At 49.0% G+C, this 17,962-nt stretch overlaps 1 protein-coding gene across 4 annotated transcripts in view; it reads right to left on the bottom strand.

Moving 5' to 3' along the window:
* The window catches only part of LOC135212973 (DDB1- and CUL4-associated factor 1-like), a 287,714-nt gene extending 271,615 nt beyond the window's left edge, over positions 1–16,099 (bottom strand). For 2 of the 4 annotated variants that reach the window (XM_064246731.1, XM_064246732.1), the window contains exon 1: positions 15,439–15,491. In XM_064246731.1, the coding sequence (XP_064102801.1) occupies positions 15,439–15,476 (38 nt within the window). In that variant the 5' untranslated portion in view covers positions 15,477–15,491. Of the gene's footprint in view, positions 1–15,438; positions 15,492–15,975 lie in introns of those variants that run through there. The other 2 variants (XM_064246733.1, XM_064246734.1) reach the window with 2 other exon arrangements.
* Positions 16,100–17,962: the final 1,863 nt, after the last annotated feature.

Genomic DNA, 17,962 nt, shown 5'->3' with positions numbered 1-17,962 from the left:
TTCGTCTTCGTCTGGAAGGAGTCCTAGGCTTCCGTGCCGACTGCGCGAGCATGTCCTGAGTCCGCCTTCGCAGAGTATGATCCTGAGATGTCCTGTATTATCTTCTTCGGAAATAGCAGAGGCGAGAGCTGCGAATACAGAAGAGAGGCTCTTTGGGCATGCGAAACAGACTTAGTCGAGAGCAGAAGACTGATCTCTTCTTAAGGATCCCTGCTCCAACAGGGAGGCTATTTTGCTCGATCCATCTCTAACTGCTTTTATCAATGCACGTTAGAACACTGTTGAGATCTTCTGGCGAAATAGCATCCGGGTTCTGATCTTCTTAGCCAAGACCCCCAAAGACCAGTCAAGGAAGTTGAAGACTTCCAGACTCTAAACATTCCCTTCAGCAGGTGGTCAAGCTCGTTCATAGCCCAGGTAGTCTTAGCAGACGAGAGCCCGAGCGTCGTGCTGCATCTACCAGAGAAGAGAAGTCCGCATCCGCCGATGAAGGAAGACCCAGGCCTAGGGGTTCTCCAGACTCGTACCAAACCCCAGTCTGCCCGTAAGCTTGGAAGGAGGAAAAGAAAACACAGTCTTCCCTTTCTCTTCCTTAGAAAGCAGCCAATCACCAAAACCTCTCAAAGCCTTCTTCATTGAGATGGTTTGGCTTCATCCTCACACAAGAGGAAACTTTCGTCTTCTTCGAAGTCGAGAATAAAGAGAGAGACGAGGAGCGACGGGAGTAAGGGAGTCTCCAAACTCTTGAAGAAGGAGATCTGTAAGGATCTTATAGGACGAAACCTGACGAGTCCTTCACCAAATCCTCTTCTGAAGGTTCAAACTTCATCCACTGAAGAACCCTCCGCTTCTTAAGAGGGCAGTTTAGCCTTCTCTAAAGAAGTGCGTCTGTCCAGAGAGTGTCTAGTAGCAGACTGGCGCCTATCAGGGGAAGCCAAGTTTCTGGAGACTCCTCTCGAATGAGTCCTTCCTACTCTGATGAGTGCGTGCTCTTTGATCCTTAATCCTACTCCTAGAATTCCGGGCTTCCAAAGGGGAGCGCCTGCTAGGAGAGGAGAGCCTACTATGCTCAAGGCGCTTCAGCAGGATCCATGCGCCTGTTCAAAGGAGAGCGGCTGCCAGGCGAGCTGCGCCTACCATGAGGCGAACGCCTACTAGCTCTTGGCGCCTACTTACAGGAGAGCGAAGCCCTGAGAAGGTCGCCTACTAGGTGACCGGCGTCTACCATGCTCCACAAACTTCGATCCAGACTTGTGTGTCTCTTCAAAAGGTAGTCTCCCAGAAGAGACATATCTTTCAGGCTCTACACGCCTGTCCTGAACAGAGCGGCTAAAAGGAGAGCCGCGCTATCAGGAGAAAGCAGCCATCCTCCGCACCACGCTTGGGAGCGGGAGAGCGTCTACTTGGGGAGTAGCGCCTACTAGGCTCAAGGCGCCTACAAAAGGCGAGATCCTGTCTCTTGACGAATCCATCAAAGAGTAGCTCTCTTATCCGGAGAATGAAGGATCTTCGGAAATGAGCGAGAAGACGAGGCTGTACGCCTGTCTTTAGATGAACGCCTACTAGGCGCTAAATCCCTTCCTACTGGAGAGATGTAGTCACCAGGAGAAAGCTTCTTGGCGATTGACGCCTGGAAGACGACAAGCGTCTGCCGAGGGAAGAGCGCCTCCTTCCATCCGCTGATACAGGAGAGAGAACCGACTCTGAGACGGTAACACAGGCGAAGGAATCCTAGACTTCTTGACAGGGAGAGAGGCGTCTTTCCGACGCGTTCCTCCTGCCAAGGAGCCCGCCAGCGCCGAAATCTGCGCTTGCAGTCCAGCAAGAATTCGAGCTGGAGATCTTGCAAAATCCTCCACCGGAGAAGAGGCTCGAAGCCTACTATGAGGCGAGAACTCCTGCTCCATCCTGGGTTTTCTTGATCTCTACTTCCGGCTCTTCTGGAAAAACTTCCGGGCTGGAAGGAAAGGCGCCAGGAGCCTTCCAGGCCTCTCTTCAGCGGTCGCGAAGAATCCGAGGCGCTCCATCCTCTTCTAGGCGAAGGTGAGGAAGAAGAAGAGAAGCATTGGCGCAATACCTCCTTCTTCGCGCGAACAAGGGCAGCCTGGGTACGAACATCAGGATCTACCGAGGGGACGCCTGATCGGTGGAGTTCTCCCTAACCTTCCTGCGGCTGTTGACTTTCCTCCTCCACTGGACTGGGAGTCTGGAAGAGGTCTAGGCCTGGAAGCATTAAGGAGCCGATCAGACGCACCCTCCACTGCACTGGGGTCACTGCACATTCACCTTCACTACTCTTACCTTGCAACGAACGAATCTTCTTTTCCATGCTAAGGATCGTGGCTCTGATGGTTGCCACTTCCGTAGTCGTATCCTTAGGTTCGATGCAGGGCGCAGGAGCTGAAACTGGAGAAGGTTCTAATGCTACAACAGGATTTTCTTCTACCTCGCTAATACGAGACTTACTAGAACTCCTAGACGAAGCCTTTCTCACCCTGTCTTTCTCTAACTTCCTCAAGTAGGAAGAAAGAGCCTTCCATTCACCCTCATCCAACTTCTCACACTCATTACACGGGTTAACAAAGAACATTCTTTCCCTCTACATTTAAAGCAAACTGTGTGAGGGTCTACCGTAGCTTTCGGTAGTCTCACCTTGCATTCATCCATAGAGCACACCCTAAACATAGAAGATTTCTTAACCTCTAACTCAGACATCTCGAAATCAAAGAAAAATCCAAATCAATATCCAAAAACAATCCACAAATGCGTATGCCAAGCCAACAAGATCAGGTACTTCACCGAAAGTCAGTCCAAATAAATCCACGGTAACGAGAATCGATAAAGCTGTCAGGAGGTAACAACCACAGGTGTAGTCGTCACCGGTGACAGAAAATTCTGGCTGGAAAGGGAGATTGGTTCTTACAGCCGCACCCAGCGGCGGGTAAGGTAGATCACCTGACCTACCTGTCGCGTGTGCCGCGAGTTTTGAATTCTGTCGTGACGTCAGAGACGTATAGCTAAGTATATATCTGACAGGAAAGTTCATGTACAAAACTTCATATTGCAATACACCCCCTGAACACCTGAATAAGCCCGATTAACAACATTAATTTAGAGGTGGGGAATCAAATCTACTCGGCCCTCCACTGTACCAGTTGTCAGTCAATATAATTGAGTACGCGGGTCAGTCTCAAGTTCATTTGTCACTCGTCCAAACTAATCTCCCATGTGTGGCCTTCTAGGCCTCCCATATGTGGAGGGAAAAAAACTCCCTGCACCTCTACCCTAAGGTCAAAACTCATTGAGTGCGGGAGGGATACATACCTGTTTCCTCTCAGCTGGCTATGTGCCTCACCTGAGTAGAGGAAAACTGAAGACCTCCCATGTGGCTCTCGCCTCTCATGTATGAGGGAATCTGAAGACCTCCCTGTGGCTCTCGGGTCTCATGTATGGAGGGAATCTGAAGACCTCCCATGTGGCTCTCGGCCTCTCATGTATGGAGGGAAACTGAAGACCTCCCATGTGGCCTTAGGCCCTCTCATGTACGGAGGAGACAACCATGTCCATCGTGCGTCTGCGACGGTGTCGTCGATCGTAGTGATGTCCTCTCTTGTAGTGTTGTACCTGCCTGTCTGTACTCTGCCTGGTTGGCACTTGGAAGAATATCCTCAGATAGACCCAGACATGTTCTTTCCTATGTCCTAATACTTAAAATCCTCTCGTGATATATCATATCATGAATACCTTATACATATTCCTAATATTTCGCTCCCTACTCTAATACTAACTCAGACAGCAAGATTGTGGTTTTAAAAATAGAATTTAGGCCAAGGCCGAGTATTGGGACCTATGAGGTCAGTCAGCGCTGAAGGGAAATTGACAAAGTTTGAAAAGGTGTGACAGGAAGAAAAAACCTCTGTTGCACAAGAGTTCCAGTGTTAGGAGAGCGTGGAAAAATAGGCTGAGAGAATATGAAATAAGAGAGAGAGAGAGAGAAGAGAGAGAGAGAGAGAGAGAGAGAAGAGAGAGAGAGAGAGAGATAGAGAAGAGAGCAGAGAGAGAGAGGAGAGAGAAAGAGAGAGAGAGAGAGAGAGAGAGAGAGAAGAGAAATTACAATCGTCTAACATCTCCGCCTCCGTAAATTGCACCCTCTTCTAATAAGTTACAAAAGGGTAGATCTTAACGATAATATACTCGTATAACTCCGTACAGCTATGAACAACCGAACGAGAACTTGTTGTTATGCGATCGACTCCTATAACAACATCACTTTATTGTACTGATCAGCGTATGACAGTAATCGAGTCCGATAGCAACATCCGTTATTGTATTCATCCGCGTGTGACGGTAATTACTGTATTCATGTTATAAATGCAGCTGAAGCTAATAAGGCAAAATTACGTGCATCAGCAACCTGAACAGAAGTCCCGAGCTTTTTGTATGAATTCAAACGCAGCCGTGGTAAAAGAAACTAATAGCATGAAAGAGCTCATTACTGTTTTTTTTTTTTTTTTACACAAGACAAAGGATTAATAAAGTATATAAAGTGTAAGGTTTGTAATACCTATGAAACGAGTGAAAAACGAACGGAATCCTAAATTTAACGCCATCTAACCCGATGGAAAAACTAGCTTCCAATGAGACGTATCAGTCAAATTTTGGACTTAAATTACATCGTAAGACGAACAGTATGACTTCGTTCCATAAGTTAAGTATCCAGATATTCATTAATATGCTAACTAGGACAAAAACATTAGCCGAGACCAAGTGATATGGTTGAATCTGGAGCCAAGGTAAAAAAAAAAAAAAAAAAAAAAAAGAAAAAAAAAAAAAAAAAAAAAAAAAAAAAAAAAAAAACAGACTAGCGGCATCCTTGTCTGTCTAAGCCACACCTCCTTACAATAGTGCTGTGTGACGACAAGCTAGTGTAATTGTAATTTAATTGAAAAGAATAATAAAATATATTTAAAGGTAATTAAATTAACTTTATTGGGCCTAATATTAATTTCAGTTGTCATTGTAATTTGATAATACGACTGGTAATAATTTGTAACTGTAAATTGACATAAGCGCAATGTAATTACTGACGGCAATAGTCGGTTAAACGTATGAAGACGTCATACATACGAATTCCTTATATCTGCCATCTGATTATATGCCCCAATATAGATACCTCATTGACTATGTTAAATGTCAACATAGTTGAACACACGTCTCCTTCAAGACGTTTGTACAAACTTGGCATAAGTGAGAGTGTTGTTACGTTAGTCATTTTAGGCAATCAGGAGAGAATGAGATGGATACGGCGACGCAAACCCGTATTCGTCATCCGCTGATTCCAGCGTGAATGACTGCCGAGTTAAGTGTTTATACTACGCTCATATGATGATACATATAATACAATTATAATTGCTTTAGGTCTGGAAGAATCCGATCTTCCATTCTGTTCGATTACATTCATATTAATTATCCTCCGATCGGATTCTCGTTCGTTTTCAATTACACCTGTCCTGAATTATCCGTAGTCAGAATGCCTTTGAGCCTACAGCGTTAGCCAATATAAAAATAAACTATCGATATGTTGTACTGCGAATACTTTAGGCTAGGCTACTGAATATGCATACGATATATCATCGTGAACACTAGGCTAACTGTAGTTAATTTTATTCGATTTCTCTCCATACTGAATATCGTAAGTCAATATGCATTGAACGGAGAATGAGTTGATATTAACAATTATCGTATCGTATAAGTAGAGGAAAGTAACCTTAAAGACGAAGGAGCCTATCTGAAAAACCAACCATGGCCTAAAAGCTTCTGATGCAAGGAACTCGAAGCAGGAAAAAGCCTAAAGATGCTCTAAGGACACTGTGCCTCTATAAACTACCACTTTTAATAGAAAACCGACCCGAAGAAGCCTGCACTTCTCTTTCTAAACTAAACACTATGTAGCCTATTATCCCTACTCTCTATATCTGGCCTAAGTTTTTATCATCCTGAGAACTTACACATCGAGGGAAGGGGAATCTGCTGCCAACACTGCCTGCTCCGCGCCAGGGGGGACGGCGGATCCTGCCCTGTGGGCTTGCGGATCCCCATAACCCCCAGCACCGGTTAGGGCTGGTTCTGAACAGGCAGGGGAGCTGGAAAAGAACGATTAGTAATTTCAGTATCCCTATTGCTCGATCTATCCTCACTTAATCTTGACATAAAAATCGGTAACAGAGATGTCATACTCTATGTCAGCCTACTCTCAAGTCTCTTAAAGAGCACTGTCTCTAAGACTTTATCTTGATCAACGTTAGTCTCTTCCTGCCTACACTTACTTCCGAGACCTTTCCTACGTTTGAGATACCCTAACATCTGGTCCAAAGACCACTCCTGACATTCCAAACATCTGGTCTTTACATTATATTGAACAGGCCTACAATTTACGCATAAGGAATGACTATCGTGTCATAGGGTACTCATCCTTTTCTTGCATTGTTGGCAAAGACGATACGTTGTTGAACTTCCGCTCGTCGTTTTCTGTGATGTCGTGGCCGAGGATGCAGTAGCTGTTGTCGTAGCTTGTGTTGTTTCTTCCTTGCAGAATCAATGTCTGATGACAAGGTATTAAGAGCAATCCAACAGTAATCCAAAGGGATGCGTAATTCGTCACCAAATTCAATCAAATCAAAGGTGCAAAATGAAGCCGGGCAAGACCAAAAAGGAGTTCGCTGTGGATACATCTGTACTCCACCGCGAACGATAAGTGATTGACGTGAGAGGGCGGGTGTGACCGGCCCGTGAGGCAGGGCTATCAGCGGTGGGCTGGTAACTAGGTAACGAGGGTGTTTGCCAGGAGATTGGCAACACTGATCGTTTGTTTTAACCAAAGATTTGGTAAATTTTCAATAAATGATGGTTCGGGCTGGTAAGTGACCAGGGCTTATTCAGGTGTTCATGGGGTGTATTGCAATATGAAATGATTGTACTTACAATTCAGTTTCACTAGATAAATAGAAAAAGAAAAACACATTCATGCGAAAGCAACGACGATGAAGCGGGCAGAGAGCGATGATACACGTCTACACGCCAGCAGGCCGAAAGCAAAAGTTATTTGTTCACCTCCCAGTCGCGCGCGCGCGCCTGTCGGACAAGCAGTTAACTACCGAACCCCTTGTTCGAAAGCTTACGACCTATCCAGCTGCCGCTAGTACCTTCCTATTGTAAAAAGACCGAAGGTTTGTATGCCGTGTCGGAACAAAAGTTGTTTTATTGTGTTGATTACAACTGCAATCTTGAGTAAGATCAATAAACGTTACAAATATACGCTAACATTGTTCAAACGAGTGCTGGGAAGGCTGTGAAAGGTGGTGGCTCCGCTGCGCTTACGAACGGCACCCCAAGTGGGTGCTGCCATATTTTATTTCAAAACTGCCTTGAAAATGACAATTTGTCCAAAATTGCATTTTTCCTAACTATACAAACCTGAGGTTCCCTTTTACAATAGGAAGGTACTAGCGGCAGCTGGATAGGTCGTAAGCTTTCGAACAAGGGGTTCGGTAGTTAACTGCTTGTCCGACAGGCGCGCGCTGATGCGCGACTGGGAGGTAAACAAATCACTTTTGCTTTTGGCCCAAGCAAAAAAACTGCAGATGAGGGGTGGCATGAGGTGGGGCTATGTGTAAAAGGACCTCAGTTTGTATAGTTAGGAAAAATGCAATTTTGGACAAATTGTCATTTGTTCCGACACGGCATACAAACCTTCGGTCCTTTTACAATAGGAAGACTCACTTCTTGGTGGGTGGAATCTGAGTCTTTTGTGAACAGACTGGTGTTCGCCCAACCTTGGAAGCCTCCCTGGTCGTAAGAGCGAGGGAGGGATCCAAGCCTCTGTCCGATTGATCGGGGTGTGCACCGCAGGATCAATGGTGACCTCTGGACCGAGTACTAAGAGAGAGGCAAGCGTATCTCTTCGTACCAGCAATGTAAGAACTTGTTCCTGTACAAGGAGCAAATATAAAGTCATGGGTTTGACTCTTGTAGGCATCCACTTCCCCCCCCCATTGTAGGAGGAAGTGGTGGATATTCTGCTCCTATCCCTAGTGAAAGGGATAGGATGGGCTCTGTCAGATAGCTCACCTCATCTCGTCCTCATCCAGCGTAGTGACGACCGTGGCCCTCTGCCACAGGTAGAGGAGGAGGAAAAAGACGGGAAGAGGGAGCCAGTCACTCACTCATTCACACATCATCCACACAGTCACACCAGGACTCGATGCTGTTTCAGCCTGCGAGGTCTGGGTTTGCTACACAACTTGTTGAGCAGCCACCACGGGTCCCAAGGAAAATAAAAGGTATCCAAGGACCTGTGGGCAATATCCCGAAGGTAGAAGGACGTAAAGGTAGTCTGGTTAGACCAGACCCTGCCTTCAGGACCTGCGCCACGGAGAAGTTCTTACGAAACGCCCAACGAGGGGCCAATACTTCTGACTTCGTGAGCTCTCGGAACGGTGGGACGTACGGAGTCGTCACTACCATCAGCCTCATACGCCCTCCTGAATGACCTCACGCAGCCAGAATGAAAGAGTGTTCTTGGATACTTCTTTCTTGGTTACCCCGGTGCTACGAAGAGGCGTCGACACTCAGGCCTGAGGTGTCGAGTTCTCTTCAGATAGCGCCGTAGCGCCCTCACAGGACAAAGCAGCATCTCATCCGCATCATTTATCGGTGAAGTCCATTAGGGAGGGAATCGTGAATGACTCGAACCTGTCGTCAGGGATCGACGGTTTCTGAGTCTTCGCAACGAAGTTCGGGACGAAATCGAGCGTCACAGATCCCCATCCCCTGGAGTGTCGTACATCATAGGAAAGACCATGAAGTTCCCCTACTCTCTTCGCCGATGCCAGGCCCAGCAAGAAGAGGGTCTTGAGGGTCGATCCCTGTCTGACGACTCTCGGAGTGCTCGAACGGCGTTCGAGTCAAAACTCCTAAGGACGAGAGTCACATCCCACGCAGGGGGCCTGAGTTCCCTGGGTGGGCAAGACCTTTCGAAGCTCCTCGTGAGAAAGGAGATCTCGAACGAGTTCGAGATGTCCAATCCCCTCAGTTTCAGGGACGAGCGCCAAGGCTGGCTCTGTATCCTTTGACTGTGGGGACTGAGAGGAGCTTCTCTCGGCGAAGAAAACGAGGAAATCCGCTACCTGCTGAAGAGTGGCTCTGAGAGGAGATAGACCCCGTCTACACACCAACCACAGAAGACTGCCCACTTCCCCTGGTACACAGCTGCAGAGGACTGACGGACGTTTCCAGCCATCTCTGTTGCTGCGCTACGAGAAAAGCCTCTCGTTCGCAAGAGATGGTGGATAACAGCCAGCCGTGAAGACGTAGGGACTGGACTGCTCGGTGGTACCGCTCGACGTGTGGCTGGGCGAGAAGGTTGTGCCAAGGGGGAATCTCTCTCGGTTCTCCCTGCGAGAAGAGCCAGCAGGTCCGGATACCAAATGGCCTGTGGCCATTTGGGAGCCACCAGGATCATCCTGAGATTCGGGGTGACCAGTGCTCGACTGATCACCTTGCGAATCAGGCTGAACGGGGGAAAGGCATAGGCGAAGAGGTTGTCCCACGGGTGTTGAAGCGTCCTCTGCAGCTGCCCCTGGGTCCGGCACGGCCGAGAAGAACACCTGGAGCTTCCTGTTGTGCCGGGTGGCGAACAGATCCACGACTGGTCGCCCCCTTAGGTCGAAGAGCCTTTCCACCACGTCCTGGTGTAGAGACCATTCGGTCCCTATCACCTGATCCCGACGGCTGAGCGTGTCTGCTACTACATTCCTCTTCCCTGGAATTTAGCGTGCCGACAGCTCTAATTGAGTGTGCCTCGGCCCACTCGTTGCACCTGCCGAGTCAACTGGTACAACGGGAGAGACACTAGGCCCCCCTGTTTGTTGACGTAGGCCACTACCGTGGTGTTGTCGCACATCAACACCACTGAGTGTCCCACCAAGCGGTCCTGGAACTCTTGGAGAGCGAGGAACGCTGCCTTGAGTTCCAGTACATTGATGTGAAGGTGCTTGTCGTTCTCGTCCCACACTCCTGAAGTCAGCAACTCCTCCAGGTGTGCGCCCCATCCCTCGGTCGATGCGTCTGAGAACAGCTGCATGTCCGGGGGGGGAGTGCGCAGAGGCACTCCTCTTAAGAGGTTCCTGTCGTCCAGCCACCAGGCTAGATCCTGCCTCACCTCCGGTGTCAGTGACATGGAAAGCTTGGGGGATCCGTCGCCTGCGACCAACTCTCCTTTAGCCTCCACTGAAGAGACCGCAGGTGAAGACGCCCGTGAGGGACTAACTTCTCGAGTGACGACAGGTGTCCGATCACGACTTGCCATCGCTGAGCTACCTGCTCCTGCGAGACAGGAACTGGTTGGCTGCCTCCCTGAATATGCTGATCCGCGAGTCTGCGGGGAAGACTCGCCCTGCTACCGTGTCGATCAGCATACCCAGGTACTTCATCCTCTGCTTGGGCTCGAGATCGGACTTTTCGAAGTTCACAACGATCCCCAGATCGCGACAGAACTCGAGCAGTCGATCCCTGTCCTGTAGCAACTGCGAGCGGGAGCTCGCCAGGACTAACCAATCGTCGAGATACCTCATCAGACGTATCCCGTGCGAATGGGCCCAAGCAGACACCAGAGTGAACACTCGCGTGAACACCTGTGGGGCGGTTGAGAGACCGAAGCAAAGTGCCCTGAATTGGTACACCGTCCCCGTCGATGATTGAAGCGGAGGTACTTTCTGGAGGACTGATGAATGGGTATTTGGAAATACGCATCCTTCAAGTCCACCGCAGCATGAAATCGTTCTCCCGCCTGATGGAGTCGAGCACTGAGCGTGCCGTCTCCATCGTGAACCGGGTCTGGCGAACAAAAACCGGTTCAGGGGAGAGAGATCTATCACCGGGCGCCAGCCTCCCGTAGACTTTTCCACCAGGAAGAGTCGACTGTAAAAGCCCGGTGACTGATCCGTGACGATTTCTACAGCTCTCTTGCTCAGCATGGTCTTGATCTCCTGTCTCAGTGCTACGTCCTTCGATGACCCTGGAACGTACGACTGCTGTTGGACCGGGTTGGAGGTGAGGGGTGGCCGAGATTCGAAGGGTAATAGATATCCCTCCCGAAGGACATTCTACAATCCAGGTCTCGGCGCCGTAGCGCTGCAAGTTGCCCAATGGCGGGCCAGGCACCCCCACTTCTGGCAGCAGGTGAGGGGGAACGCCGTCCCTAGCGTTTCCCCCCTTTCTTCGACTTCTTCCCAGAGCCTCCACGGGAGGAGGAGGGCTGGGAGGAGGGCTGGTTACGGCTCCCCTTGGTAGAAGTCGAAGAAGACAGAGTCTTTCCCCGGGGCTTCGACGCAGCTACCGTCTTAGCCACCGAGGAAGCGCTAGCCGAGCTCTTAGACTTGGCCGCAGTCCGAGGCTGCCCAGAAGCCTTCGAGACTGCCTGGTGTACCAGACGGTCCACTGTCGTCAGTGCGCCGTCTGTCCACCGCAGCGTCCACCATCTCTCCTGGAAAGAGAGACGTGGAAACTCCGTAAAGGTCCGTTGCGAAGTCCCAACGCCGCTTCACGCCCGCCGCCCTGGAAACCCGAGTAAGGACGGCGTCCCTTCGTCGGAGAACCAGGTTGGCCCACAGGTTCACCGTCTGGTGGGCAAGGAAGGAGATGGCTTCTTCCTCCAGATGGCAAAGTCTCCTAAAGGCCGAGTCATCTTCAGGAGAAATTCCCCCGGAGTTGGCTGCGACCTTAGATACTGTGAGGGACCACAGATCTAGCCAGGAGACGGCCTGGAAAGCTGCCATGGCGGTAGATTCCAGGCCGAGTGCCTCTTGCTGCGAGAACCATAGGTTCTCGGACAGGAGCTGCTGCAGAGACACACCCGGAGTCAGCCTGGCTAACTCCGGGTTCACCTGTTTGGGCGGCATCGGGTCTTCAGATGGCACGTAAAAACGCCGCTGTCGCAGCAGAGGAGGCGGAAGCAGCTTGCTCAACCTGCCAGACTTGAGCGAACCGTCTTGTCCGGAAACAAGCGATTCAACCTGGTCCAGCACTGAGTCTGCAAGCTCGGAACGCGGCAAACCCACCGTCGGTCTGGGTTCCCTCTTCGGGCCCAGAACGACTCGAGCCGGGACGTGGGCTCGGATGGTGGGAGCGGCGATCCTTCCCCGAGGTCGTTGTGCTGACGAATCAGCGCAATAACCTCGGCAAAGTTCCTCTGGATCTCAGGAGTGACTGCGTCCTGCGGAGTCGACCATCCAGTCCCTCAAACAGGAGCATCTCCCGAGACCCTCCTCCCTCAAGGGGAGGACAGCGACAGACCCCTCTCGGTCTCCTCCAACCACTTGTGCGTACGACCTGGCTGGTCCGAGAACCGTGCCTGGTACGTACGACGACGTGGTGGGATCCTGAGGGGCGCACCCCTCACGATCACTCCTCAATACCTCGCCCCTCCCGGTGTAACCCGAGGAGGTTGAAGGTATGGGAGAGGCAGACCTGACGCTCCCTCCTCGCTCGCTGGCAGAACCAGCGGGCTTGGAAGACTGCAGGCGATCGTCAACTCCGCGGTGGCGATCGAGCTGCAGACCTAGTCGAGCCGTCTCGCTGTGGAGAACGGCTGGACCGAGAACAGCGGCCCCGGTCTCATGTGTCAGAAGAGCTTGGTGGCGCTGGTCGCCGTACCCGATCGCTCTTTTTGCGAGTGACGGTCAGGCGACCGGCGAGCTCTACTGTCACGGTGAGACCGGTGCGTGTCCTCACGGCGCGTCAGTTCGCTGGTACCAGCCGTGGCTGGTGCCGGCGAACGGGGGGACCTCTTCCCAGCCTCAGCCCGTGGCCGGTCATGGACCGTCACGTCCGCCCGGGTAGCCAGCTGCTCGCCACGAGAGCGAGAGCTGGTCTGGTGAGAGTCGCGTGAGCGGCTGTCCACCAGTCTTCCGCTCCGTGCCATGAACCTGACGCTGAGCGGACTCAGAGGTCTGGTTCCTGGCTGCACGGTCGCTGTTAGGCGACCGTACACTCGGTACCTCTCGCGAACGAGAGGCCGAGACGGATCCTGCTGCTGTGGCCGAACCACTAACAGCAGGTGAGGAAGTGCCGGTGTTAGCCGGCACTCCTCTGGTCCCCGTAGTCTTCTTCCTCGCGGAAGAAGAAGAGACGGGTCCTTGCCCAAAACCCCCGAAGGAGCAGGGTGACCAGCGGAAGAACCCCCCCGTCTCACCAGAGCGAGACGGGCCCTTAGAAGTTCCCGAAGGAGACTTCTTAGGGGGGGGGGAGGCGACCTTCTTCTTCTTCTTCGGCGGGGGAGCCTTAGAAGAAGAAGGGGAAGAGGCGGCAGACGACGACGACGACGAAGAAGACGATGAAGACGACGACGACACCTCCTCCTCTTCTTCTTCTTTCGTCAACCTCCTCAGACCGACGTCAGATCTGTCATCCAGAGCGGAGCCGGGGCTGCTGTTGCCGAAGCAACAGGGCCCGGACGCACCTGTCCGAACAGATCAGCATCGGGAGCAGCGGGGCCAGGAACAGGAACAACGTCAGCAGGTGCAGGCATCACAGGAACAGCAGTAGAGACGGCAGGGGCAGGTACAGGAACAGCAGCAGTGGTCATCAACGTCACGTCGAGAACGGCGGCTGGGCAGGTACGGCAGGTACGGCAGGCTGTGCAGGCTGTCCAGTTGGACGGACCAGCGGGCACAGACATCCTTGGTACTGGTGGGAGGTCCAGGGCGAGCTCTTCGGGCACACGAAGTCCGGTCGCAGCAGCACGGCAAACCCAGGTGGCGGCATCACACTCCCCCGTGATACGGCGACTGGCCCCTGCACCGATGTAGTAGGTGTTACAGAGACCGCGTGCGGGGTGTACACCAGGTGAGGAGGTGAAGCGTAGCCAGGTGTTGTAAGGGTCGTGGTGGTGGTCGTAACCGTCGCATGAGTGACCGCCACGGAGCCAGCGAGATGGTAGAGCAGCCCCTGGACACTCGGCACGCCCTGCAGCCCCAACGATTGCCCCACACCTGTCCGAGGTCGTCCTTCGCGGCAACCGCACCTGAGGAAGGCAAAGTCGGGTGATTAGCAGGCTCCTCTACCCGCTCGCCCGAAGACGAACGGATAGAGGACCCAGAGTACAACTCGACGTCAGGGTATCTAGCGCCCTCCTCCACACTCGACAAGTCAGGTGAGGAGAAGGACCTAGAAACCCCCCCCCGAAGGGGAAGGCGCCAAACGTGGAAGCTGAGCGGGCTGCAGGAAAGACGACGAAGTGTCCGTAACCAAAGGAGTCGCGGGAGAGCTTTCCGACGACTCCTTTGCAGGCCTTCGCTTCTTCCTGCCCTCATACAAAGTCCACTGCGCCTCCGACCAATTATTACAAACTTCACATGGCTCGGCTCGGTGCATTCGCGCCCCCGACAACCGAGCGCACAAAACATGTGGGTCAATTTCCGGGAATGAGCGGAACTTCCCGCATTTACGCCCTTCGGTACCCGGGCATAGTCTCCGTGGGGTAGCGAGGCGAGGAGATTCCATAATTGACCAAAATATCACAATTCAATGAAAAAAGAGAAATGATTGTACTTACAATGATTCTTTCATACACAAACACAATATACTTAAGGAAAGCAAACGACGAGAAGCGGCAGAGAGCGTCGAACACACACGTCTACTCGCTGTGAGGCCGAAAGCAAAAGTGGTTTGTTTACCTCCCAGTCGCGCGCGCGCGCCTGTCGGACAAGCAGTTAACTACCGAACCCCTTGTTCGAAAGCTTACGACCTATCCAGCTGCCGCTAGTACCTTCCTATTGTAAAAGGACCGAAGGTTTGTATGCCGTGTCGGAACAAACATATTTTACGAAGACCTCACATGCTTAGCTTATTTTAGTTTGTACGGTGTTTTCATAGTAGTAGGTATACTAGGTATCACATTAGCCTACGTTGACAAAACTTCAATCTTTTGAATGGTACCTATTCTTAGAGATGTAACTGTATTCTTGTTTCACCAATTAAATATAGAGTGAATAAGGCTGATCCATGCGATGACGATGGATCCACTGCGGTATTTCCCCCTAGGTAATTCGGGATACGGGAAGTGCAAAAGGTATTTTTTGGGAAAGTGACCACTCACTGGTACAGTTTCCGCTGCCCACACAGCAGTATTATACCCTAGTAGTCTATGTATGTGTGGCGCTCTCCTGTAGAAATGGGTAGTAGTAAAAAAAAAAAATATAAAATAAAAAAAAAAATAATAAAAAAAAAAAAAAAAAAAGGAACAAACAAGTGGTTTGCACTAGGCTCCCACACAAGGCAAGTAGCAAAATGTAAAAATAAACACAGGAGGCATCTGGCTTAAAATCAGGCCAAAGCGTCACAACATAGGCTACCTAACACCCCAAAAATAGCCCAGCATACTTTAAACCTAAGCCGAACCAAGTCATGTAGTAAGCCATTGAGATGAGGTGAGGAAGATAGCTAATAGGACAGCCACAACAACGAGGGCTCTAGTAGAAATGCCTTTTGTCAGAAAGAAGGGGAGGCTGACTGACAGAGAAAAGCATCGCAATCTGTTACTTTAGGTCGTAGGTGTTGTCAGCTGCCGTAGCGATACCTGGCCGATATACTAGGTAACTCATGTACCTTAGGGAGCCAGCCTGGGTTAATGTGGTTAGTACGCTTGATTTAAGCCCCATACGCAAAAGACGGCCACAATATCGCTACGAACAGCGAGTCAAATAGAAAAGACTTGAATCCCTCCGCAGGGGAAGGCAAACACACTTCAATTCATCGGAGAAAAGGGGAGAGAAAATGACAGGAAAAGGCCGAGTGAGAGGAGGGAAGTTCAAATACATTCGTAGGTCTATTAGAGAGGGGCATTGCCTGCCTATCAAACACTAATGGTTCCATAAAAGCAGCGCGGAGGTGGAAAAAGGGCCAAGGAATTGTCCCTACCTGCTATATTTATTCTGATATTGCGTTTCAGCACAAGCAATCCAGTTACTTCACAAGCAGATGAAATTCACATGTCTGCTTACGCCATTGTTTGGAAATTCACTACGGGAGAATAATACTCTTAGAGTGGTAAATAAGTATGCCAAAGATTCATGAAAACATTGTATGGATTATAATAAAAACTAGTTTTCATTTATTTTTATTTAGTTAAATAAAATTTTTAACCATAAAACAGTAAATATTTACCCATTTCATATGCTATTAATCCCTTAATGAGTACATATTTACCAAAATAAGCATAGATCTCATTTATATATAGATATATTTCTGCCGACGAATGTTAGTCCTTTCTATAATTTACAAAATAGTTTAGTACGTATTTTGCAGTCAATGATGAAATCAGAAATGGCACTGTGACAATATTGTCTTTTAAACTAGGATGAGGTAAATTTTGGTGTATTTGTGAAATAATATTAGATTAACGTTCTGTTTTCATTTATTTTACAAAAAAAGAAAAAAAAAAACTCTCGCTACGCAGAATGGCTCACTAAACAAAAACAACTAATATCGTAGGTCTATGCCATCTTATTTTGTGCTGCTATTCTATCATGCTTATGCACAGCATGCTTGCAAGTAGGGGAAAGTGTCAGCTGTGTTTTGTTACAAACATATGTGGTCGTCCAAGGGTTGCACCGAGACTTAGGTCTCAGTCCTTATTATCCTTGACGATATGCGATAACATGATAACGCAGACACGAATAATCTCAGCATTTAGAATAAAATCTATACAACTAAAAGAAATAAACTATTCTCAAACAGTAGTAGAGTTGCGCGATTTTGGTATAATGTCGACATTCGCATTGTTACGCGACATATTTTGTTACCTACCTTTGGTCAAACTAAACTTTTTAAGTAATATTTTAAGACTGAATATCACCATTGTGTTTCAATCCCTAAATGTAACACCTTTTTATACTTTTATAATTGAAATGTGCTTTCATTGAGGAGAAACGTGCTTAGGTCACCGGTACACTTTCTATTTTTTATTCCATATCTATAACTTGGTGAAGCGATTATGTAATCGTTTGGGTTCCCGATCCGACTCCCGACTGAGCCCCAAACGAGAACATACAAGTTTAGTTGTGGGCTTGTGGCCTGTGGGTAATCGAACCGAAGTTTAGACTTTGATCAGAGGATCCACGGTAACGCTGCCAAGCAGCATAGACCCCTTTCTTGAATTAAAACTGCAGTACCCAGCTTCCTCTTAACCATTCAAAGCGACGCAGTTGTTAGATAAACTTTGGCCTTGTCAAGAAACGCACAATGCATTTGAACGGAGAGCGCAAGCAAGAAAAATGAGAATGAATTTTAATTTTTTTCCTTTAACGAACAATATATATATACATATATATATATATATATATATATATATATATAGATATATATATATATATATATATAACTTATTTGTGACATTCAAGAAGTATATTACTTATTTATGATATTCAGGCCTTTTTTTTTTTTCTAATAATAGGTGACTGCCAACTTCCAGCCTAGCCTCACAGAATCATCATTCAGGGACTTGCAGACCACTCTGGCTTAATATGGCACTCTATTTAATTAGGGGGACAACATATCAATACAGTTGTCCCCGTCCCCAGCCCTTTTTTCCTCCAAGTTTTATATAACAGATGTTGGAAATGAGGCTATTAATAATATTATTAGATATATGCTCAACACAAACCAAGTGTATAGTATATTTTTTCATCAGGTTCGTGGTCAGATTAATTGTTCATTTAAATTTTGACTGATATCCCATTGCTTACATCCGAGGTCGGCAAAAGCAGCTGCCTGAGAGTTTATTTTTATTTTTCCTGCATACAAGCCTTTGATGTTCCTATTAGACTTGAATCTGGAATTGGTGAAGTTCACTTCAGCTGATCTCACAATGTACCGCGACTACGTGAAATGCTCTTAAATGAGTCAT

Source organism: Macrobrachium nipponense, chromosome 42 (assembly GCF_015104395.2).
Source record: "Macrobrachium nipponense isolate FS-2020 chromosome 42, ASM1510439v2, whole genome shotgun sequence".
In the NCBI taxonomy this organism is placed as follows: Eukaryota; Metazoa; Arthropoda; class Malacostraca; order Decapoda; family Palaemonidae; genus Macrobrachium; species Macrobrachium nipponense.
The sequence above is the reverse complement of the archived record's forward strand: the minus strand, read 5'-3'. Positions and strand labels throughout refer to the sequence as shown.